The following is a 25,832-nucleotide window of genomic DNA, read 5'->3' on the forward strand; positions in this document are numbered from 1 at the left end:
ACTTTACAGTTTCTACACTACGAAATTGGCATTGCAATTCAGCCCATAATTTTCTTTATTCATCATAACTTTTAGGATATTAACATTCTTTTGCCTTTTTCAAATCTACAATACTTCTTTTTTCTACTCTCCTTACCCTTCTAGTCCTTGGCACTTTGTGTAATTTTCACCTCCATCTATGTAAACAGACTTATCTATTTTTACATGCTTATATATATATATATATATATAATATGTAAAGTAAAATTAGACAAAAGTAATAAAAATAAATAATTATGGCTATATAGCTATCATCAGAGGCAGCAATTGCACATCCCCCACATGATGCTCAATTATATCTGATAATTTAAAATAATATGATATGTAAAATAACATCAGCCAGTAGTACGGCAATAATACAGAGCGAAACAGAACGCAAAATAATATAAAATAAACAAACAGAGAAGGGAAAGTAGAGATAGTAGAAACCAAGGTAGTCAATAATCCCCTATATAATTTAGTCAATTAAGCAATTAAACGCTATTAATAAACAAGATACAAATTTAAAATAATGCCAATTATAAATAATTTAGCGGCACCCCCCTAGAAGGTACCAGTTCCAAAAGACGTGAAATATCACCAAAAAAGGGTAAAAGAAACTACCGAAAAATAAAATATCAAAATAATAAATCAAAACAATAGACTGACCATTATGCCCCATATCGACAGAGGACCACGAGGCCATTTCACGTCTTTTGGAACTGGTACCTTCTAGGGGGGTGCCGCTAAATTATTTATAATTGGCATTATTTTAAATTTGTATCTTGTTTATTAATAGCGTTTAATTGCTTAATTGACTAAATTATATAGGGGATTATTGACTACCTTGGTTTCTACTATCTCTACTTTCCCTTCTCTGTTTGTTTATTTTATATTATTTTGCGTTCTGTTTCGCTCTGTATTATTGCCGTACTACTGGCTGATGTTATTTTATATATCATATTATTTTAAATTATCAGATATATATATATATATATATATATATACACACACACACAAGGGACATTCAAAAAATAAGTTACACCTGCTGCCATCTCTTGGTATAATTGCCCAACAATGCTGCACAGAATGGAGTTCATATTGTGCACCCCCTGGTAGGCGAGTTTCGTTGACGTAGTGGTAACAGTTGTGTAGGAGCAAGTGTTCATAATGGCATGTCAGCTAGAATGTTACTCCAAGTTCAAGGTACATGGAACAGTACGACTTTTGTGGGCAAATGTCTGAATTGTTCCGAGATTCATTGCAAAATAATGGCGGCATATGAGGAAAATACAATACTGTGTCATGGTGAAGTGGTACCAGCAGTTTGAAAGTGGTCGCACAGAATTGATGGATGCTGATCGAAAAGGAAGGCCATCAATGCCGACCACTGCAGACAACGTGATGAAGGGTGATGAAATGATTCGCAATAATCGAAGACTGACAGTCGCAGAAATGGTAAAGGAGTTGGATATTTCAATAGGCAGTGTTCATTCCATTGTCCATGGACATCTTGACTATCCCAAATTGTGTGCAGGATGGGTTCCTTGTTCACTGACAGACAAACACAAAGGTCAATATTTTTTGTCTTCTCTAGCCTACCTTAAATGCTATTCTGTGGAAGGACACACACACACACACACACACACACACACACACACACACACACACACACACACACACACACACACACACACACACATTCAAAGTTGCACCATCAGCAGGTCATGGCCACTGTGTTTTTCAACTGTGAAGGAGTTGTTTACACGGAATTTATGGCAAAAGGCACAACAATTAATGTTGCCTCATACTGCCAAATATTATGGTCTTTGTGAACAGCCATGAAAAACAAGAGGCCTGGTAAGTTAAGCAAAGGTGTTGTTTTCATTCAGGACAATGCCACAGCACACAATGCACGCACAACACGACACTTGCTCCAAAGGTTTGGATGGGAAGTATGGCAACATCTGCCGTACAGTCCTGATCCTTCGCCTTGTGACTATCACATCTTTGGCGATCTGAAAGAACATCTAGGGGTACAATGATTTGCAAATGATGAGCAGGTGCAAACAGCAGTTCGACGGTGGCTGAATGACCAAGGAGTGGATTTCTATCATCAGGGAATCAAACGTTTAGTGACACATTATTCCGAGAAGTGTTTTCACCAACTTGGTGACTATGTGGAAAAGTAGTGCAAGGTACGTGCTTTTTATTGCATAATGTTATATACCTCAATAAATGTCTGTTGGGCTACAATGGTCAAGAGTAACTTAATTTTCGAATTACCCTCGTGTGTATATATATATATGTTAAAGAATAATTGTTTAAGAAGTTAATTAATCATGGGGGTGGAATGTGACAGTATGAAAAGGAAGTACAAAAGAAAAAAATCTTCTTCACACTTTCTACATACAATATACTTTATACATATATATATATATATATATAAAATATTGTAGGTAGAACATGTTAACAAGCTTTATGTAAAAATTAAAACTGATGAATATACGGTATACCCTGGGAGCGATATATGTTGTGAAATAAAGGGGTGTGAAATGAACAGGAAAATAAAATGATAAGATTTGCACTGATTGAATCAATACCAAATAAATTTTAAGATTTTGAAAAAACTTGAAAGATTTTGAACGAATGATCAAGGTGGAAATGACATTGCAGTGTCTTTCATAATTTTTGTGTCTTCATCAGAGGTCATCCACCAAAATAATGAAAAAGACAGCAATGCACTGCACATTTAAATCAAAACATGCACCATTTTTTAACACCAGGAGTTGCTAGTGTACCTACACATAACTATAAGGATAACCCACAAAATCAGTCTTTTGTTCAGTTTGGCTAGTAATGGTAAGTCCTTGTCTTATGGTATATACTGTTTTTCTTACTTTTGGCTTCACTTTTCTCACTTGCTTCTGTAAGGTCATCCATGATCTGTATGCAACACCTCTATAATTATATTCAAAATTTTTAAATTTTTAAAATTATATTTGTAAATTACCAAGTGTCTTTTTGCACAATACCTATGCATACAGAGCATGTCGGATACAGAAGTAAGAGCATTGCTGTCTTTTTCATTATTTTGGTGGATGACCTCTGATGAAGATACAAAAATTATGAAAGACACTGCAATGTCATTTCCACCTTGATCGTTCGTTCAAAATATTTCAAGTTTTTTCAAAATCTTAAAATTTATTTGGTATTGATTCAATCGGTGCAGATCTTATCGTTTTATTTTCCTGTTCAATTCACACCCCTTTATTTCACAACATATATTGCTCCCAGGGTATACCGTATATTCATCAGTTTTAATTTTTACATAAAGCTCGTTAACATGTTCTACATACAATATTTTATATATACATGTACACATTATGGCTGTAGGGTATTTTTTGCTATAGCAGTGTCCCTGATCCATAAGTAATGTTATTGTAATTCAGACTTATCTAATTTTAAACTTAATTTTCCTCCCATATCATATAGCTTCTCTATATCATTATTCTTGACTATATATATGTATATAGACAAATGTAAATTTTATCAGTGTATTGGGTAGGGGTGCTGACCTGTCAAGTGTAATTACAACGGAAAAAATTGAGAATGCCAGCATGGTAGAAGATATTAGCTGAAATTAAATGAAATTAAGATTAACATAAAAATAATAATGATAACAAAAATGGTACCTAATAGAGTGGGTCCTAGGATGTTAACTACTTCTTCAAAGGGTCGGAAGCCAAAACCGTAGAAGTCACAGCAATAAGCATGGTCTCTGTTTCTGTTATGATGTATACATATGAAACGTATACATCATAAAAGCTAAAAAAAAAAAATATGGAGCTAGCTTTTTAAATTTACTTTATTTTTTTTTATTTATGTTTGAATTTTATTCCTTCCTTTTGGTCTCTTTCGGGTCAGCTATGATGTATACGTTTTGTATATATAGATCATAACAGAAACAGAGACCCTGCTTATTGTGGTGGCTTCTACGGTTTTGGCTACCAACCCTTTGAAGAAGTAGTTAACATCCACTGCATTAGGTACCATTTTTGTTATCATTATTATTTTTATGTTAATCTTAATTTCATTTCAGGTAATCTGCTTTTACCTTGATGGCATTCTTAATTTTTTCCATTGTAGTTACGCTTGATAGGTCAGCACCCCTACCCAATAAGCTTATAAAATACATTTGTCTATATTTCATTATGGTTGCTGGGTATTTCTGCTATAAATAGTAGTGCCCCGAATCCATAACCCAGTTTAATAATTTAATACTTTTTTTTTTTTGCTTGTTTAGACGTTCAGTAATATCATTATATCCTATTATTTTTATCAATATTATATATATGGGTACACGTTATATACCCATATATTACCCTCTGTAATATATATACCCTTTGAAATTTGATTAATAAGCACAGTATACTCTCTGCACACGTAGCATTCACAGAGTATACCTTCTGCTAATTTTATGACTACAGCGCTGGATATGAGGAATGCAGAATTTGAATATGGGGAGTACAATGTATACAGAAAGGAAAGACAGGATAAGAAGGGAGGTGGGATTATGCTGTTAGTTAGGAAAGACATAAAATCCAAAAATCCAAGGCAGTGCATCCAGTTAACATGGCTGCCCATTAGTGTGACATAAGCACTAGGAAAGCAAAAATGAGAGTAGGAGTGTGTTATAAGCCTAATGAGTCTGGTGAGTACAATGAACAACTGTGCAGAGAAAGAGTGGGCCAGTAAATTAAAATGTCTTATAATGAGAGATTTTAGCTTCCCAGATACTGACTGGAACTTATGGGTTGGTCACACGCACATTAGTAATGTCTGATGAACTAATGAGACTAGTGGCAGAGAAGAAAAATGCATGGGATGCATATAAATTATCAGGTGACACAGAAGCCTATGGTAGATATAAGCTAGTCTGTAAAAAAAAAAAAAAAAAAGTGGAGGTTAGGCAAGGTAAGTACGATTAAGGGAAATCATTAGCAAAGAATGAAACACTTCTTTACTTATCTAAATTCTAGAAGGAAGGGGATGAATCAGATTGGTCTGCTAGATTCGATAGTTTGGCTGTTGATGACCCTGCTCGGGTTGGTGACAAACTGAATGAACATTCTGCACCTACATTCATACATGAGGAATTCTTTAGGGAAGGGTATGCTGAACGTTTATCAAACTCTAACAGGAAACTAAATGATTTCGTAATAACCGAGGAATGTGGAAAAGAAATTGAAGTTAAACATAAGAATGGCACCTGGCATGGATGATATCTATCAAATTATATTAAGGGTGCAGCAAAGGAAGTGAGCAAACACTTAGCTATAATTATGAGAGCATTCTTGGATTCAGGGGAAGCCCCCATGGACTGGAGAAGTGTGAATGTATCCCCAACTCACAAAGGGGGGATCAAAGGATGACAAGTAATTACACACCTGTTTGTTTAACTTCTGTTCCAGGGAATATAATGGAGTTACTGGTTAAAGAAGTAATGTAGGATCATTTAGACAAGTCTGTAGTTATAGTTCAGACACAGCATGGGTTTGTTGAGGGGAAATCTTGTCTGACCGATTTTATTGGATACTATGATGTGGTCACGAAGGAACTGAACATCAAAAATAATTTTGATATCATATACTTGGATTTCAGGAAAGCTTTTGATACTGTTGCACATAAAAGATTGTTGTACAAATTGGAGCAGTATGGCATTAAGGGTAAGTTGTTACTGTGGATAAAGTTTGTTGTTTGTTTGTTATTTGGTTTTTAGGAGCATTAGCAACTAAGGCCATATTGCTCTAGGGATATGCAGTGGTCATTCCCTAACCTTTCCACATCCTCTGTATTTGGTGGTCACGAACTCGAACCCCGGTCTAATCAAGAAGCATGTGCTACGCACTGCTGCTCTGCCCACCTGGCTATGGAGGCACCTATGGATAAAGGGAAGGTCGAGTGGGAGATGACAGAGAGCAGTAATCAGTGGATACTGCTCTTTGTGGACTAATGTTATTAGTGGTGTCCCCCCCCAGGGGTTCGGTGTTGGGCCCATTGTTGTTTTCTATATTTATCAATGATATTGATGAAGGTATATCAGGCTTAATGTTCAAACTTGCAGACGATACAAAAGTTAACAGGGTTGTTAATGACAGTACACTACTACAAAGGGATCTAGAAAAGTTAGGTAGATGGGCTAAGAATTGGCTACTGAGGTTTAACATTGACAAATGCAATGTAATGTGTAGGGGTAACAGTAACCCAGAGTAATGTACCAACTGTGTGGTACTACACTCAGGGTATTTGAGAAGAAAAACACCTGGAGTAATTGTGCAGTCGGATATGAAGTTCTCTGAGTAATGTAGACAGGCTGCAAGGAAAGCTCATGGGGTTTTGTCAATGATATACAAGAATTTTGCTAGCAGGGATAAGGAGGTGATTATCGCTTTGTATAAGGCAATGGTAAGGCCACACTTTGAGCACTGCATACAGGTCTGGAGGCTTAATTTTAGGAAAGAGGTAGAACTGCTGGAATGAGTACAGAAAAGGGCAATGAGATTGGTGAGGAGAACAAAGGGACACTCTTACCAAGAAAAGCTTAAGTTCTGCAAATTGCAGCAACTGGAGACTAGGCACCCACAAGGTGATCTGATTGAGGTGTTTAAGGATTTGAATGGTTTGAGCGAGCTCAATGCTGATGGGATTATTCTTCTTGCTTAGATTATGCACTTGAGGAGGCATAAATTCAAGTTGAGGAAAGACAGTTGCAGAATAGTTGTGTGGAAATTTGCCACCGAGTTGTCGATTGCTGGAACAAACTTCCATCTGTCATTCCATCATTGTGGAAGTTGAACTGAATAAATTTTTTTTTTTTTTTTTTTTTGTTGATGCTGTATAAGGTTGCTTTCTTGCATCATATGTCACTACTAAAGCTAATGCTAAAGAATAGTTTCTCATATGGCAAAATGTATAAGTGGAAGTTTTTCTTCCATACATCACATAGCCATTGACTCAGATTCAATATTGATTCAGAGGTTGGCACTAGTTTGCCAACTGAGGTTACCTGTCATCTAAAAAGAGACCAGTAATATTGAAATTTGCATGTCACTACATGCATTTCAGGTCATTATTGACATTTGATATAGGATTTAATGAAATGGGGACTACAGGCCAAATTGTGTCTGTTTTTATTTTATTCGGATGGAGACAAATTAGCTGAGTTATATACTACTGTACTGACCAATATGGTTTGAGCAGAGTAAGAGTTCTTCTATACAGGAAAGTCCTGTTACAACAAATATTGTTTTAACTAAATTTTCTCTATAATGAAAATATTTCTAAGTCCCAGTCGAATTCCCTTATCAGTGCTTTGTAAGTCTCATTTAATTGAAACAGTTTTGGCAAAAAATTCGGTACAACAAATTATTTTCCAAGTACCATCTAAGCCTAAATTTATTGGTTTATGATGAAAGAAAAATTTTTTTGGAAAATTATGAATGTCATTGCATATCCCAAATTGTAAATACAGTTATGGGAGCATTTTTTTTTTTTTTTTTTTGAAGAAAAATATGGAAGTTTTAATAAACACAGCAAAAGAATTCAATATTACAGATTGGCTGCCTCATTTGCATTTCTGTTTATAAATGCAAATATTACTGGTCTCTTGTCATTTGCATTTATGTACATAAATGCAAATAATCAGAAAATGCATATTGCCATAACATGGCATAAGAAATATGGAGTTTTCACCTTTCTGCTTATTACTATTACCAATTCTTTTAGCTATATTCAAATATTATTTATTTAGATGGGGAACAGCATAAAAACTTCCTGAATTATGTGTAAAAAACATATAGGACTGCTTATAAAAGTGAAATATTAATAACAGTAAAGTGAAAGGTAATTAGAAACATAGTAATAAGGTTGTTAAAGTATACTGCAGTTGTTAGTGTTGAGGAACATAAAAGATTGGAATAATTTTTTTGCAACTTCTGAATGAACTAATGCAATTCTTGATAAAAATAAAACCTCATCTCACATGTTCTAAATTATAAGTCATGAGTATATGCAATCCTGATGTCAAACAAAATTAATAATAATTAAAAATAAACACATTTTAGGAGAATTGAGTTGTGTGTGTGTGTGAGAGAGAGAGAGAGAGAGAGAGAGATTATACTGTACCTAGAGAAGGAACTGACATTATTTAAATTGTCAAATATATTGCTAATAATTTTTTTTTAATAAGAACTCATAAAAAATAAATTTAGTGGGAAAGGAGATAGTGTGAAAATTTCACAAGACCATAAGAGGACACAAGACCAAAAAAGATTAAAAACTACTACCTTCCAGTAAGCTGGAATGCTAAAATTGATATGTACATTATGTGGAGAAAGTAACAGAGTACACATACAAATGACATTTAGTAAAAGACAAGACACACAAATTCCCTCAGGCATCACCTTGTGATCCTCATTGGGTAAAAAATATAGTAAAGTGTAATTACTGTGTCCTTTGCTACCAGTCAACTCAGATTCTGTTCAGATATATTTATTCTTATTTATCTTCATCATTCTATTCCCAAATTTTAGAATTTACAGCATACAGGATTATGTTTTATTTCATTAAGATTTGCATAAAACTTATCAATGCCATGTCATATCGTAACTAGCTGACCAACGAAAAAATATTTTGATTTCTCTATGTATATTCTCAGCATAACAAAAAAAAAAAAAAAAAAAAAAAAATTTGATTATCCAAAAATACACTTGACTAATCATTAGTAAATTAATAAGAGGAGTTTACCTCAATATAGTACGTGGAACACTTCCGTATGATACCCTCCAGAAATTAAAACGGAAAAAACGAAAAAATTGACAACTTACCGGTACATTAAAGTAAAATATAAATAATAAAGTAAAATATAAATAATTAAATAATCAATTTAACACAATTTAATCAATTTAAGGAAGGAAAATCGTTTTGAATATTTTCGTTAGATTCTTTTAATTGCGTTAATTTGAATTTTAATTGTTTTGAATTGATTTTGAATTGTGTTAAATTGATTATTTAATTATTTATATTTTACTTTAATTATTTATATTTTACTTTAATGTACCGGTAAGTTGTCGATTTTTTCGTTTTTTCCATTTTAATTTCTGGAGGGTATCATACGGAAGTGTTCCACGTACTATATTGAGGTAAACTCCTCTTATTAATTTACTAATATTATTATCAACGTAGAACATATTGAGTATTACAGCTCTGATTCATACTATCTAACTTGACTAATCAGTAAAATAAACACTTTAAAAATATGATACCTTTATTTTCCCTTCAGTGACACTGTTTAATTTATTTTATATCATAAATGAAATATTTGTGAAAAAAAAACAAATTGTGTGTGTATATATGTTGCGTGCACTTACATGCATAGACATTAGCACCAACAATTTTGAAAATTCAACTTACCACAAAAGTTGTAGGATGAATAACAGGCTGTGATATACTTGCAGCTTGTAAAGCACATTTTGTTGTGCTGATACCATTAGTATTTGATTCCACATTTGATGTGCTTGTTAAATGGCTAACAGAAGTGAGCTGAGCTAGCTTTTGATGAAGGATATTAAGGTCTGGTACATGTGAATACTGAATAGGATGATGATGAGTACTACTGCTACTTCCACTTCCACTGCTGTTGCTAGTGCCATAAAAACCAGAATCATATAATAAACAATTTCAATTAATTAAGTCTAAATCTAATGAATCACTAATTATTTAATATTAATAATATAAATTATTAATTCCCAACATACAGACTTAATTGAAGTGTTTAAGACCTTAAATGGACTAAGTAAATTAAATGAGGATGGCATCTTAATTCTTGCTTGGGCAATACACATAAGGGGACATAAATTTAAACTGAAAAAGAATGGCTGTAGGATGTGCAAAAATTGGCTTTCAGCAAGAGAGTAATTGGCTGTTAGAACAAACTTCCACCTGGCATTGTGAAGGTGGGTAGTTTAGAGAAATTTAAAAAAGAATTAGGAAATTATTAGGGAGGATGGACAAGTACGTTTTTTTTTTTTTTTTTGTCTGATGCTGTATAAGTTTGTTTTCATGCATCATTTGTCACTACTAATACTAATTTGCTTCCATTCCTTAAATTTCATAAATTATACATAGATAAATTATACAAAATAATATGTGGGCCTTGAAACATTCGTCGTTGTCATCAGTGTTCTGCTAGTCCAAGCAAACAACTCAACAACCATGTTTCCATATCCTCACATCCACCATTCCCTCTCATTTCAACAATCATAGTTTTCCCTCAATCTTCCTTTGGGTCTCTTCCCCTCAACTACTTTTTCCTCCATCACATCCTTCATCAATCCCTCACCTTGCAACACATGTCCAATCCAATTTCTCTTCCACTTTGATTATTTTTGTCAAACATCTCTTTTCACTCACCCTTCTCAAAACCTCATTTCTCACTTTATCAACCCATCTTATCTTTTCAATCTTCTTCCATACCCACATCTCAAAAGTATGTCTCTGCTCCATGAACTACCACACATGCCAATCTTTTCCTTACACCAGTTCCTCCCAAATAATATTCTTCTTTGCTTCTCGAAAGCTTTTTATCCATCCTGTCTCACACCTCTTCCTATCTCTACACTTTCAGTGTTATCTTGTCCTGCCCTAACCATAACATTTTTGTCCCTGATATAATCAACTAATCATTCTTCTCTCCTTTTAATCCCCTCCTGTCCTTTTCAATATATTAAGTAATTTAAATCTATAAAACATTTGTTCACTTCCAAGTGTCTTTCTTTCAACATTCTCATCACACCTATCACTTCCTTTGTTCCCCTTCCAATACCTGAAAACAAACTGTCCTCCCACATTTTCCCTTCTTCCACACTTTTATCCTTATCATCCTCCTATTCAATGTGCATACTATTATCTTTGCTTCATGCAGTACCAAACTTATAGTTCTAAAATATTTACATTTAACTGCATGGCTTGTCATTTGTATTGGTAACATTACTTTTAAAATCTTCTGGACATTCCCCTTGGTCACACATTAACCTACATAATTCTAGTAATTTCCTATATTCCATTTCCCCTAGCAACCTTATAAACTCTACTGGAATTCTGTAAATGCTTAGTGCCTCATTTCCCTTAATGCTGTGATTACTGCTTGCTCCATTATGATTGTATCTTGTATTTTTACATTATCAAAATCATTCTCTTTCTGCCATGTGTTTGACCCACTAACTGCTTTATATATTCCACCCATCCCTCCCTTATCTCCCCTTGTTTTCTTGGTACCTAATCATTCCATCCCAATATAATACCTTGACCCTTTTCTTACATGCTATTATTCATTATTATCTCAAATATTAATATCGATATTGGTATTTTTCAATTTTCTCCTTTCCTCCATTTCCCTTATCACATTCTCTTTCACCCATGGTTTCCTATCTCTGCCTATATATCATATTTCCTCTTCAGCAATTTTCTTTATATTATTTACCACTTATACTTTGATTATCCTTTTAATCATCCTTTTCCAATAATAGCCTCTCCTTTAATTTTGCCTCCACAACATCCTTTCTTGTTGTTCTTATTCTCTTCATGTTTCATCTTCTTTCTTTGTCCCTTTAATCATTTGCAACTTTAATTTCACATTATCACAATATTATGATCAGAATACATGAGGTGTTGCAATAAAGTTCCCAGACTGATGCTGTTGCAGTCATGTTCAGCAAGTTTGAAAATAAATGGACGTGGCCATGTTGTAGTTCAAACTTCCTTCAACAGATGGTGGTACAGAGATTGTCCAGTAGGCTGACAGGTTGCAAGTAACAACCAGTTGTGTTAGTAGTGTTTACATTCTGTGTCATGATTTTACAATGGAGCAACAAATGAATATCAAGTTTTGCTTTAAGCTGGGAAAATGTGCAACAGAAACATATGAAATATTGTTGTTATTTTTTTTTTTGGTGCAAGGGCTACTTAGGCCATATTGCGCCTATCAATGGTATGAATGGTACACATGCATCGTGACTGCTATGACATCAGTCAAAAACAATCATGTAATTTTATCTGTTTAATAAAGTGGAAAAACTCCAGCAGATTAGCACTGCTACCTATGATATAGTAGAGCATCAGGGGTTCTTTATGGTTTGGCAGAAAGCTGAATAAGACTTGTCCATGGTGTACAAAGTACATTCAACAAGAATATGTTTCATTGTAAGTAGAGAGATGCATTGTGTGCATTGCAGAGGATCATTACCTGTGAGGAGATAGAGGTGGGTAAGTTGACTGTGGCCAATTTGTGCTCTGGCTAAGATTACTTCCTCCCTTCTGTTTACACGAAAGCTGGAGGTCCATAAATACAGTAGAGGTTTAATTTGAAGGAGTTTATTATGCTATTGAGCTTGCCATTGAATTGTCCATTGTTCCCTACATATTCTTTGTATATTACATTTGTAGTCAAGATATGGACGTAATAATGTGATAATTCTGTGTTGGATGGATGTTTAGCAGCACAGTCCACACATTCATTTCCTGGTATCCTGGCATGGCCTGGAATCCAGCAGAAGATGACCACTTGCTGGAGTCCCTGGATATGCATCAGTTTGAATTTTATGAACTTATGGATGTGTATGAGAAGGGATATTCTCTAAAGTTATAAGTGCACTCTGGGAGTCTATATATATCACGCTTTTTTTGGATGAACAGATGGAGAATATTTTCTTAGGCAGCAAGCTTGAGGGCACATAATTCAGCTGTATAACTACTGCACTCAGTGGGAAGCGAAACAGAGATGGTGTTATACGGGAAGATGGTTGCTGCACTGACTCCACTCTCAGACTTTGATCCATCAGTGTATATTTTTGTAAAATGTGAGTAATTATGTATGTGAACAGTATGGAGTTGTATATTGATATCTGCAAGGGAGTGCTTTCTCCAATTTAGGAAATAACTACCACAGGTTGGTTTAATACGGGACCATGGAGGTTCCAGACTATTTGGATCTTGGAGAACTTTGTCAAAATGTATATTCCAAGTTTGTGATAATGCCCGTAATCTGATAGCAGTAGGCTGAGCTGCCCTGGATTTATTTCTATAGTATATTGTGAACTGAGGATTATTAAGTATCGGCCTAATGGGGTGGGCAGCTACACTTTGAATTTTAGTTATGTAGTCAAGAGTAACATCTTTCTTGTAAGGCTAAGGGGAAGTTCATGTGCTTCAATATAAAGACTTTGAACTGGCGACCCTCTATAAGCACCTATAGCAATCCTCAGGGCAGAATGTTGAATAGAAGCAAGCCATGCTAGCACGTTCTTCCTAGCAGACTCATATACCAGTACTGTAATCAAGGCGGGATCTGATTAGGGCTCTATACAAATGAAGTAACATGTAACGATCTGCACCTCATGATGTTGAAGAGATAACCCTGAGTATGTTAATTTTTTTTCTGGAGAGTTGTCTGTAGATGTTTAATGTATTCCAAGAAGTTCAATTTACTATCGAAAATCAGACCAAGGAGATAAATTCTGTATACAATTGATACGAGATGATTTGTTCAGTGTAGCTCTGGATCTGGATCTGGATGCATCTTCTGTTTCTTACAAAAGAGAATGACTTTAGATTTCTGGCAAGATACTCGATACCCATTCGGTGCCATCATGAATTCACAGTGTTGGGAATTTGTGATTTTTATTGTTAATAAGGTGGCACTGAGAACATAAGGTGGCTATGTGATTTATTCTTATTTTGAATAAGGTGGCACTGTGGGACTCTAACATGGGACTCCAACATATGTTTGGGAGAGGACTTGTCGGTATCGAACTTGAAAAGACCTATGCTGAAGGAAGTTCTGTATGAAATATGGTAAGTGGTCTCTCAAGCCAAGGTAATGGAGATATCTCAGGATACCAAAATGCCATGTTGTGTCAAAGGCTTTCTCTATATCAAGGCATACCATGACAAGATGCTCATTTTGGATGAATGCATTCTTGATGTTTGTTTCAGCTTTGACCATGAGCTCCAGGGCTGTTCAATTTTTTCTTAAACCAAATTGATTATCAGAAATTAGACTTTTGGAGTCAAGACACCATGTCAGTCAATGGCGAATTATTTTTTCCACGGTTTTACTTAAGCAGCTTGTGAGAGAAATGGGTCTATAATTTTGAGGAATGGAATGATCCTTCCCTGGTTTGAGAATTTCCAGTATATAGGACTGATGCCAGGAACTGGGGAATGAATGTTCAATGAAGATGCACCTGTGGTCAGCGGCAAAGAGACTGATTTATTATCTAAGTGTTGGAGCATTACGTAATATATTCATCGGGGCCAGCAGCACTGTTTTTTGAGGTCGATATGCACGGGCATTCCTAGGGTATGTGGCGCCCAGGTGCTAATTGCAATTTGGTGTGAAGGTGCCAATTGAAATCTGGTGCCCCCTTTAAAATTTGCTTCATATATGTATGTAAGTTTTAGGGTGGCCCTTGAACGTTTGCACCCAGGTGCAGTGCACCCTCGTGACGGCCCATCCCTGTAGCTATGGCTTCTCAAAGTTCAAGCATTCTATGTGGTTCATTGTAGGATAAAGAAGATGTAGGTTTGAAGTTCAGTTTGGATTTTTCAAGTTAAAACTTTGACCTTCTGGAATGACGAATCATATGCTGTCGAGGCAGACAACTGTAAAAATACATTCACTAGGGCATTTGCAATCTCTGCAGGAGTAGAAAGCTTCTGCCCATTCCAGTTGAGAAGTGGGAAGGATAATGGGAGAAATTTTCCATTTAGCTGTTTTATTTTTCTGCATATTATTCTTGTATCAGTATTTTTATTAATTGAGATTGCAAATAAAATTCAAGAGTCTCTTTTAGCTTTCTTCCTAATGTGAAGGGCCTTCCTTGGCTCTAAGTCTCTTGTAGTTTATAAGATTGATGGTGGTAGGATGTTCGCAAAACAAATTCTGCACTCAGTTTTTTTCTTTTTTTGTGCTCTTACATTCTTTGTTCCACCAATAATTTATGGTTCTATGGATGGTTGACTGTGATTGTTCAATTGCAGTAGAGGCAGCTGCCAGTATTTGTTTTGTAATGTGATCAGTCGCTGTGTCAATAGGGCAGGTTTCAGTGATCTCATCAACAAAGGACACATGGGAAGTGTACTTTGTCCAATTTTCTTTGGAAAATTTCCATTTTATGTAGTTTTCTGAAATTATAGAATGTGTGTGATTGAATTTTACATATTAATGGGAAATGATCACTGTTGAGTGGATCATCAAGGGCCATACACTCAATACTAGGAAAGAGGGATGGAGAGCAGATGAAGAAATCTATTGCAGAGGTTGTTCCTGTGCAGATGTGGAAGTAAGCTGGAAAGTCAGTAATTAGTATAGTTAAGTTTTGTTTGTCAATGAGAATTTTAATGAGTTGTCCTCATCCATCTGCATTGGGAGAACCCCACAAGGGATAACGTCCATTGAAGTCATCCAATAAACAGATAGGAGTCGGCAACTGGAATAAGATCTTTGAGTTCATGAATGGTGTAGGGATGACTGAGCAGTAGGTATATAGAGACAAGTGTCAAAGTAATACCAATCACCATACGTGTTGCAACAGTTTCAATGGGGGCTCATAAAGGAATGTGTCTGTAAACTTGTGAATCTAGGAGTATGGCTACCCCTCCATGAGCATTACCTGCAACAGTTCTGTCTTGCCTAATAAGCATATAATTTTTAACTGAGAGAGATACATGCTGTATTAAATTTGTCTCTTGTAGATGCCTACAGGATGATAACAACTGATAACAAATGTGGATATCATTAATGTTACTGCGAATTCCTCTACAGTTCCATTGTACGATATGATGCATTATTTGGTTTTGTTACATGAGGATGATTCTGATTCTTTTTTATTCCCAGACCGTTTATGGCAATCAAGCTTCACTTTCTCTCCTCTTGGAAAGATTAGCATCCAGTATTCATGTCATCTTCTGCGTGAAGTTCTAGGATAGGTTCATCTGGGTCGGCATTATTATCGATATCCACATTTACTAATGTGATATTGTTTGTTTTCTTAGTTGGAGCTGAATCAGTTTTAAATTTTGCAACATTTGATAGTCTATGTGGTGTGGTTGGTGGAACTGTGACTGGAGTGTTGTTGGCTATGCCTACCACCTTTTGCTCCTTAGGAATCTGTTTCATCCATGATGACAGCATAGATCAGACCCAATCTACAATACATATGGTTGGGGGAACTGAGATTTCAGTTTGTGTTGCTGTTGATTGATATTTCTGCATTGCTCCTGCATATGTATTCTTGGGTACATTCAGTATAATTTCCTTCTTTGCCTCTTGGTAAGTAACTTTTCGTTCTATCTTATACTTTTAGATTTTTTCCCATTTTCTAGAGATCACAGTGTGATATGTTTTGGCATCACAGTCTGTTTGTGTATGTGCTTTAGACCCATAATTTGGAAAGACTGGATCTTCTCGACAAGCCATTTGCAAGTGACCAAATTTTTGGCACTTGTAGCGTCTTAGCATTAGCATTAGTTGAGGCATGTGATGCAAGAAAGCAAGCTTATAGAGCATCAGCCAAAAAAATAAAATAAAATAAATAAATAAATAAAAAACAAATAATAATAAAACCCTCCCATTTCACCCAACCAGTCACTCCAAATGTTTGTCTAGTTCATCTTAAATTTATTTAAGCTATCAACCTCCACAACATATGGCAGTCTGTTCCAGCAATCAACTACATGCTGGCTAAAGGCAAACTTCCACACATCTATTCTACAACTGTCTTTCCTAAATTTGAATCTACGCCCCCTCAGGTTCTTAATCTGAGCAAGTGGAAGTATCCCATTAGCATTGAGCCTGCCCAAACCATTCAAGGCCTTGTACACCCCAATCAGATCACCTTGCAGGTGCCTAGTCTCCAGATGCTGCAACTTACAGAATTTAAGCCTCTCCTGGTAAGAGAACCCCTTTGTTCCTCTCACCAATTTTATTGCCCTTCTTTGTACTTGTTCTAGAAACTCTACATCCTTCCTAAAATCAGACCTGTACGCAGTACTCAAGGTGTAGCCTAACCATTGCCTTATACAAAAAGGATAATCACCTCCTTATCTCTGCCAGCAAAGATAAGGAAGTGACATAAAGATAAGGAGGCTATCATTGACAAAACTCCATGACTTGCTCTGGCAGCCTGTCTGCACTGCTCAGAGAACTTCATATCTGACTGCACAATTACCCCCAGATCTTTTTCATTCTCCACCTCCCTGAGTGTAGGATTCTCAATAAAAGGTTGTACTCGGCAGTTGAGGTAGCCAGTTTTGACATTAGATGATAAGCTAGTGTATTCCAAATGTCAAGATGATGTTGAGTGTGGGAAAGTGGTTTCAATTCTTGAAAGTTTCTAATGAGAACTTTGTTGTGGCATAATTTTTTGCATAATTACACTTATGGTCTCACTTAACAGATGTGACAGGCAGGCCATGAAACAAATTTGACTGTGAATAAAAAATAATTTTTTAACAATATAAACTATTTATGAGTGACCACATGCTCTTATATTTTCTTATGCAGACTCCTTGTTATTACCCAAAGATTTGTAGCTTTTATATAAACCAGTTATTATAATCTGTCATTGTTATAAACTACAGATGTTTATAATAACTGTTTTATATAATAAAATTTTAGATTTTTAAAATAAATCATAAATTCTGTTATTCTGAGTCTTCAGAAACCGTGACAGAGCCACATCTGACATCAACAACAATGTTCATACTAATACAGGCATAATAATGGTAAGCAAATAAGTTATCCTTGACCATTTTGAGTGAGCTCATAATGTACAGAATACTGACCTGGAAAGAAGATCTCCATCTTTCCTGATTGTGATGCATTTGGCTAGTACAGGTAGCCCTCGTTTCGCGCCGATCCGATTTGTGCCGATTTGCAATAGCGCCAATCAATAACCACAATGCCATTTTTATTTTTACAATTTTTTTATAAATGGAAAGTTTAAAATTGTCAGACAAAATTTACTGGTATCATACTGTGCTATGTATTGTGCACTGTTCATGTGATTTAGGACAATATAAGCCAATCAGCAGTTAGGGCATTCGTTTCAGAGACGAGAAAGATTCCCACCCTCAAAGTAACCACTCATGGATGCGGGTGGTAAAGGTCCATGCGGTGAAGCATTCAGTTGGCTGTTGTTTACACTATTTACATGTGTTGGAAATTTATTACGCTAACATTTTTTTATTAATTGTGCTATTAATAAATTAAATAATAATAATAATAATAGTGACAGCCGTATGCAGTTTTTTCCAATCATGTTATAAAGTTTTTAATTTAATAGAATAAAGACACACCATGTCTGGTAAAAGTAGTTAATTGAATCCTAGTGCAATATTCGGAGGATAGAATCTGATGAAAGCCGCCCTAATGTGTGTAGGGCTATGAATATGCCTCCATCGACTATTACTACAACTATGAAGAATGCTAATAAAATAAAACAATCGATGCAAAGTGGTGGGTAAAAATTTTGGTGCCCGGAACCTAACCCTGTGATTTCCGATTGACTCCATTATATAAGGGGTTCCATTTGCACCTGTCCCACCAGGAACCTAACCTCGGCATAAATCAAGGGCTACCTGTATAACATTTTAATTTTTCAGTTCAGCTTCTGTTACATTGATCAGATACGACTCGGAAATTACTTCCTTGGAGGTTGTTTTCAGCAAAGTCTCAGAATGTGTACGACTCGCAGTTTCAACTAATAGGTCACCAGATTCGAGTCTTCTCACCATTTTGGGTGAACCCACCATATTTTCTAAGCATTTCTGGATAAGAAATGGTGATAGAGTGCTCATAGATTTGTCTGACAGAGAATATAGAATAAGGAATGATAGGCATTCCTGTAGTTCTGTGTCTTTACATAGCCTTTTCGCTTTGTTATGGTATAGGCAATTTCATGGTCAGCATCACTGACAGTGCTAGATGAGCACTTTGGCTACTCAAGTGCAGGATAGTCATCACAGTCCATGGTTAGCCCCTTTTTGCCTTGGGGAGTTGAACTTTCCCTCCCAGGTTTCTGGTTCCATCTCGAGGAGGCAGGAGTAGTGCTGCTAGGAGGCCAGGTGGTTAGAAGAGTTAGTTGATTAGTAAAGAAAATAAAATATATAATAAAAAAGAAAGGTGAATTTCCTTTCCCTGTTCTTACTTGCAACTTTCCAAATGTAGAACTAGTTTATAAATGAACTGCTGATAGAGAACGATATAACTTAAAAAGAACTTTTATCACTGAGAAAGATTGCTAGATAATTTGCTAGGAATGCTTGACCTTGAATTCGCTTGCCACTCAGGGCTGTATGAAATGTTAAAACCTGTTTATGATGATGAAACTTTAAGTCATACCAGTGTGTTTGAATGGCATACGCAGTTCAAAAACAAATGTGAGGATGTCCACAATGAACTGAGCAGTGGGTATACATCAAGCTCTCGAAATATGGACAGAGTTGAAAAAGTTCAGTAAATATTCTTTCTGAAGGTAAAATTGTCATTTTACCTTCAGAAAGAATGACGGCTGACAAGTTGGATAACAATAAGGATAGGATTTATGAAATTATGCATGAAGATTTAGGGAAAAGGAAGGTCTGTGCAAAATTAAGAGTAGGAGACCGGCAGAATTACTTAACAAGTACAGGTCACTGTTGAACAAAAGCCGAGAATTAAGGTTGAATTTGAAAGTGTCTGCAATTCTGCCCAGACACGATAGGAGGGAGTATATGATGAGAGCCTTGTCGATCAATTCGGCCCTGGAAAGATTGTGCAAGGCTCAAGGGGTAGAATTTTTTCCAGCCTGGACTGTACTTGTTAACAGGAGAGATTGCTTCTACAGGGATGGGATACACTTAAATAGAAAGGGTGCAAGAATATTTGCTGATGCCATCGAGGCAGTGTTAGGTGGGTCGGAAAACTGCTAGCTTCGGGGGAGACAAAGACCAATAGATTGACAGTAGCCACTGACAGAGGTGAAAGAGATTCTTGCACTGCTTCTATTAGAATGAGCAGAAGCCTGAAAAACAAGATGCATGATATTTCAGAGACTGCTGGGAGCCATTGCGGTACAAGTAAACACATGGGTTGTGTTAGGGTAGCTAAGAATAGAAACAGGTGCAGGTATACTTGCGTGTACACCAATGCTAGGAGTTTAGTAAATAAATTTGATGAATTTGAGGTATTGCTCAAAACATCAAAGGCAGATATTGTTGGGATATCAGAGACGTGGTGTCATACAGATATAAGGGATGCAGAACTGGAATTTGGGGAGTACAACGTCTACAGAAAGGATAGACAGGATAGGAAGGGGGGAGGGGTTATGCTATTAGTTAAGAAACACATAAAAACCAAGGAAGTGAAGCCAGTCGACATCGCTGGACAGTGCAGTGTTGAGTCAGTTTGGTGTGACATAAGCATTGGGAGATCAAAATTGAGAGTAGGAGTGTGCTATAGGCCTAATAACTCTGATGAGTATAATAAGAAACTGTACAGGGAAATAGAGTGGGCCAGTAAATCAGAGAGTCTTATAATGGGAGATTTTAATTTCTCAGATATTGACTGGAATTTGGGGGCTGGTTACTCACACACTAGCAGGGCTTTTGTGGATTTATTGGATGATTGTTTCCTACATCAGCATGTTCGGGAGGCAACTAGAGGGAGTAATACTCTTGATTTGATTATCAGCAGTGATTCTTCATGCATTAAGAATCTGCAGATAAATGAACCACTAGGTGGCAGTGATCACAGTGTGCTGAAGTGGGATTTACTCAAAGAGGTAACTACCATTAGGGGTAAAGGGAAGGGTTATTGCTTCCGTAAAGGCGACTACGATGGACTGAGACAGTATTTAAATTCTATACAGTGGGACCAACTGATGATGTTACCAACAGCAAATTCAAAATGGGAAGCATTCAAAAGAACGTATCTTGGAAGCTACTAGGCTTTACATACCAACTAAGAAATATTGTTCAAGGTTTAGGCCAAAATGGATGTCAGATGAACTAATGAGGCATTATGGCAGAGACTAAAAATTCATGGATACTTACAAATTAACACATGACACAGAAGCCTATGATAGATACAAGTTGATATGCAACCAAGTTACAAAGGAGGTTAGGCAGGCGAAGGCAGATTACGAGAAATCCTTGGCAAGGGATGCAAAGAAAAACAGCAAAGAGTTCTTTACTTATGTAAACTCTAGAAGGAAGGGGATGAATCAGATTGGTCCACTTGATATTGATGGATCAACTGTCGATGATCCTGCTCAGGTAGCTAACAAACTAAATGAATATTTTGCATCGACATTCACACATGAGGAGTTATTCAGCGAGGGAATGCCAGAGGTGTATTCAACTCTAGCAGTAAGCTACAGAATCTTGAAATAACTGGGAGTAAAGTGGAGGAGAAACTGTTGAAGATAAACACAAGAAAGGCACCCGAGGTGGATGGGATCTATCCAGTTATATTAAAGGAGGCAGCAAAGGAAGTAAGCAAACCCTTAGCCATAATTATGAGAGCTTCCTTGGACTCAGGGGAGGTACTCATAGGCTGGAAATGTGCAAATGTGACCCCAATTCACAAAGGAGGATCAAAGGCTGACACAAGTAATAATAGACCTGTGAGCTTAACTTCTGTTCCAGGAAAATTAATGGAGGCACTGGTTAAAGAAGCACTGCAGGATCATTTAGACAAGACTTCAGTTATAGCTCGGACACAGAATGGCTTTGTTAAGGGGAAATCTTGCCTGACCAATTTGATTGGATACTATGATGCAGTCACAAAAGAACTGGATGCAGGGAATAGCTTTGATATTATATACTTGGATCTTAGAAAGGCTTTTGATACTGTTGCACATGGAAGACTGCTACACAAATTGGAGCAGTGTGACATTGGAGGCAAATTGCTGCTATGGATAAAGGGGTGGTTGAGGGGGAGAAGACAGAGAATGGTAATCAATGGACACTGCTCATCGTGGACTAATGTTATTAGTGGAGTCCCTCAGGGCTCAGTGTTGGGTCCATTATTGTTTTCTGTATTTATAAATGATATTGATGATGGTATATCAAGCTTAATGTCCAAGTTTTCAGATGATACAAAGGTTGGCAGGGTTGTCAAGGACACTACTGACACTATGCTGCTGCTGCAACAGGATCTGGAAAGGTTGAGCAGATGGGCTGAGAGGTGGCAAATGAAGTTTAACATTGACAAATGTAAAGTACTACACATGGGAAACAGCAACCCCAGAGCAACGTATCAACTCTGTGGTACTACACTGACAGTGGTAGAGAATGAAAGGGACTTGGGGGTGGTTGTGCAGGCAGATATGAAGTTCTCTGAGCAGTGCAGACGGGCTGCAAGATTAGCTCATGGAGTATTGTCAATGATATACAGGAATTTTTCCAGCAGGGATAAGGAGGCGATTATTCCCTTGTATAACCACTAGGTGGCAGTGATCACAGTGTGTTGAAGTGGGATTTACTCAAGGAGGTAACTACCATCAGAGGTAAAGGGAAGGGTTTTTGTTTTCGTAAAGGCGACTATGATGGTCTGAGACAGTATTTAAATTCTATACAGTGGGACCAACTGATGATGTTACCAACAGCAAACTCAAAATGGGAAGCATTCAAGGAACTAATCTTGGAGGCTACCAGGCTTTACATACCAACTAAGAAATATTGTTCAAGGCTTAGGCCTAAATGGTTGTCAGATGAACTAATGAGACAAGTGGCATAGAAGAAAAATGCACGGGATACATACAAATTAATGGGTGACATGGAAGCCTATGATAGATATAAGTTGGTCTGTAACCAAGTCACAAAGGAGATTAGGCAGGCAAAGGCAGACTATGAAAAATCCTTGGCAAAGGATGCAAAGAAAAACAGAAAAGAGTTCTTTACATACTTGAACTCGAAAAGGAAAGGGATGAATCAGATTGGTCCACTGGATATTGATGGTTCAACAGTTGAGGATCCTGCTCAGGTGGCTAACAATCTAAACGAGTATTTTGCATCTACATTCACGCATGAGGAGTTATTCAGGAAGGAGAATGATGTAGGTAAAGTAAACATTGGCAGTGAGCTGGATGATTTTGTAATAACTGAGAGGAAAGTGGAGGAGAGATTGTTGAGGATAAACATAAAAAAGGCACCTGGGGTGGATGGGATCTATCCAGTTATATTAAAGGAGGCAGCAAAGGAAGTATGCAAACCCCTAGCCATAATTATGAGAGCTTCTTTGGACTCAGGGGAGGTACCCATAGACTGGAGATGTGCAAATGTAACCCCAATTCACAAAGGAGGATCAAAGGCTGACACAAGTAATTATAGACCTGTTAGTTTAACTTCTGTTCCAGGTAAATTAATGGAGGCACTGGTTAAAGAAGCACTGCAGGATCATCTAGACAAGAATTCAGTTATAGCTCAGACGCAGCATGGTTTTGTTAAGGGCAGGTCTTGCCTGACCAATTTGATTGGATACTATGATGTAGTCACAAAAGAACTGGATGCAGGGAATAACTTTGATATTATATATTTGGATCTTAGAAAGGCTTTTGATACTGTTGCACATGGAAGACTGCTGCACAAATTGGAGCAGTGTGGCATTGGAGGCAAATTGCTGCTATGGATAAGGGGATGGTTGAGTGGCAGAAGACAGAGAGTGGTAATCAATGGACACTGCTCAACGTGGACTAATGTTATTAGTGGAGTTCCTCAAGGTTCAGTGTTGGGTCCGTTGTTGTTTTCGGTGTTTATGAATGATATTGATGATGGGATATCAAGTTTAATGTCCAAGTTTGCAGATGATACAAAGGTTGGCAGGGTCGTTAAGGACAATACTGACGGTATGCTGCTGCAACAGGATCTGGAAAGGTTGAACAGATGGGCTGAGAGGTGGCAAATGAGGTTTAACATCGACAAATGTAAAGTGCTGCATATGGGAAACAGTAACCCCAGAGCAACGTATCAACTCTGCGGTACTACACTGACAGTGGTGGAGAATGAAAAGGACCTGGGGGTAATTGTGCAGGCAGATATGAAGTTCTCTGAGCAGTGCAGACGAGCTGCAAGAGTAGCTCATGGTGTCTTGTCAATGATATACAGGAATTTTTCTAGCAGGGATAAGGAGGTGATTATTCCCTTGTATAAGGCAATGGTAAGGCCACATCTTGAGTACTGTATACAGGTCTGGAGGCCTCATTTCAAGAAGGATGTAGAGCTGCTGGAACGATTACAGAGAAGGGCAACAAGATTAGTAAATGGAACAAAGGGTTGCTCTTACGAAGAAAGGCTTAAGTTTTGCAAATTACAGAGTTTGGAGACTAGGCACCGGCGATGTGATCTGATAGAGGTGTATAAGGCTTTGAATAGTTTGAGCATGCTCAATGCCAATGGGATTCTTCATCTTTCTCAGAATAATCACCTGAGAGGGCATAAATTCAAATTGAGGAAGGACGGATGTCGGATAGATGTGCGGAAATTTGCCTTTGGCCAGCGGGTGGTTGGTTGGTGGAACCGACTTCCATCACTTGTTGTTGAAGTTGATAGCCTAAACAAATTTAAAGCTCAACTGGACAGGTATTTCGAACGAACGGAGGGGTGAAACGGGAGTGGTTTTTTTTTTTTTTTTTTTTTTTGGCTGATGCTGAATAAGCTTGCTTTCTTGCATCATATGCCTCTGCTAATGCTAATAAGGCAATGGTCAGGCCACACCTAGAGTACTGTATACAGGTCTGGAGGCCTCATTTCAAGAAGGATGTAGAGCTGCTGGAACGAGTACAGAGAAGGGCAACAAGATTAGTGAATGGAACAAAGGGGTGCTCTTACGAAGAAAGGCTTAAGTTTTGCAAATTACAGTGTCTGGAGACTAGGCACCAGCGAGGTGATCTGATAGAGGTGTATAAAGCCTTGAATGGTTTGAGCATGCTTAATGCTGATGGGATTCTTCCTCTAGCTCAGAATAATCACCTGAGAGGGCATAAATTCAAATTGAGGAAAGACAGATGTAGGATAGACGTGCGGAAATTTGCCTTTAGCCAGCGGGTGGTTGGTTGGTGGAACAGACTTCCATCCCTTGTGGTGGAGGTTGATAGCCTAAATAAGTTTAAAGCTCAGCTGGACAGGCATTTTGAACGAACAGAGGGGTGAAGTGGAAGTGGGTTTTTTTTTTTTTTTTTTTTTTTGGCTGATGCTGCATAAGCTTGCTTTCTTGCATCAAATACCTCTACTAATGCTAATGCTAAATTTGTACCACCCAGCCTCAAGAATGAGCAGAAGCAATGAAGAGTGTCATCTTGCGAAGACTTCATCCAGACTTGTCAAGATAATCCTAATTTCGACTGTACTGTCACTGAAGACGGTTGTTGGGTGTTTCAATATGAACCAAAGACAAAGGGTCAGAGCATGCACTTCAAAATCAAGGCCCAAAAAATTTCATTTTCATAAGTCAGGGATCAAGATGATGCTAATCACGTTTTTCAACAAACAGGGAGTAAGGAATTTGTAACTGAAGAGGAGAGAGAGTCAATACTGCATTTTATATACAGGTGCTTCAATGACTACTGAAGAACATTTCCCAAGTTATGATGCAATTTCAAGAGAAAAGTAGTACAACAAATATGCCACATCAATTTTGACCTTTAACATTAGTATTAGCATTAGTAGAGGCATATGATGCAAGAAAGCAAGCTTATGCAGCATCAACAAAAAAA

At 37.0% G+C, this 25,832-nt stretch overlaps 1 protein-coding gene across 5 annotated transcripts in view; it reads right to left on the bottom strand.

Annotated features, from left to right (window-relative positions):
• LOC150088826 (uncharacterized) overlaps window positions 1-25,832 on the bottom strand; it is a 518,204-nt gene that overhangs the window by 43,899 nt on the left and 448,473 nt on the right. For all 5 annotated transcript variants that reach the window (XM_090369685.1, XM_090369682.1, XM_090369683.1 and 2 more), the window contains one exon: window positions 9,493-9,721. In XM_090369685.1, coding sequence (XP_090225811.1) covers window positions 9,493-9,721 — 229 coding nt within the window. The remainder of the gene's footprint in view (window positions 1-9,492; window positions 9,722-25,832) is intronic.

Source organism: Mastigoproctus giganteus, chromosome 3 (genome assembly GCF_048544385.1).
Source record: "Mastigoproctus giganteus isolate SK-2022 chromosome 3, ASM4854438v1, whole genome shotgun sequence".
Classification (NCBI taxonomy): domain Eukaryota; kingdom Metazoa; phylum Arthropoda; class Arachnida; order Uropygi; family Thelyphonidae; genus Mastigoproctus; species Mastigoproctus giganteus.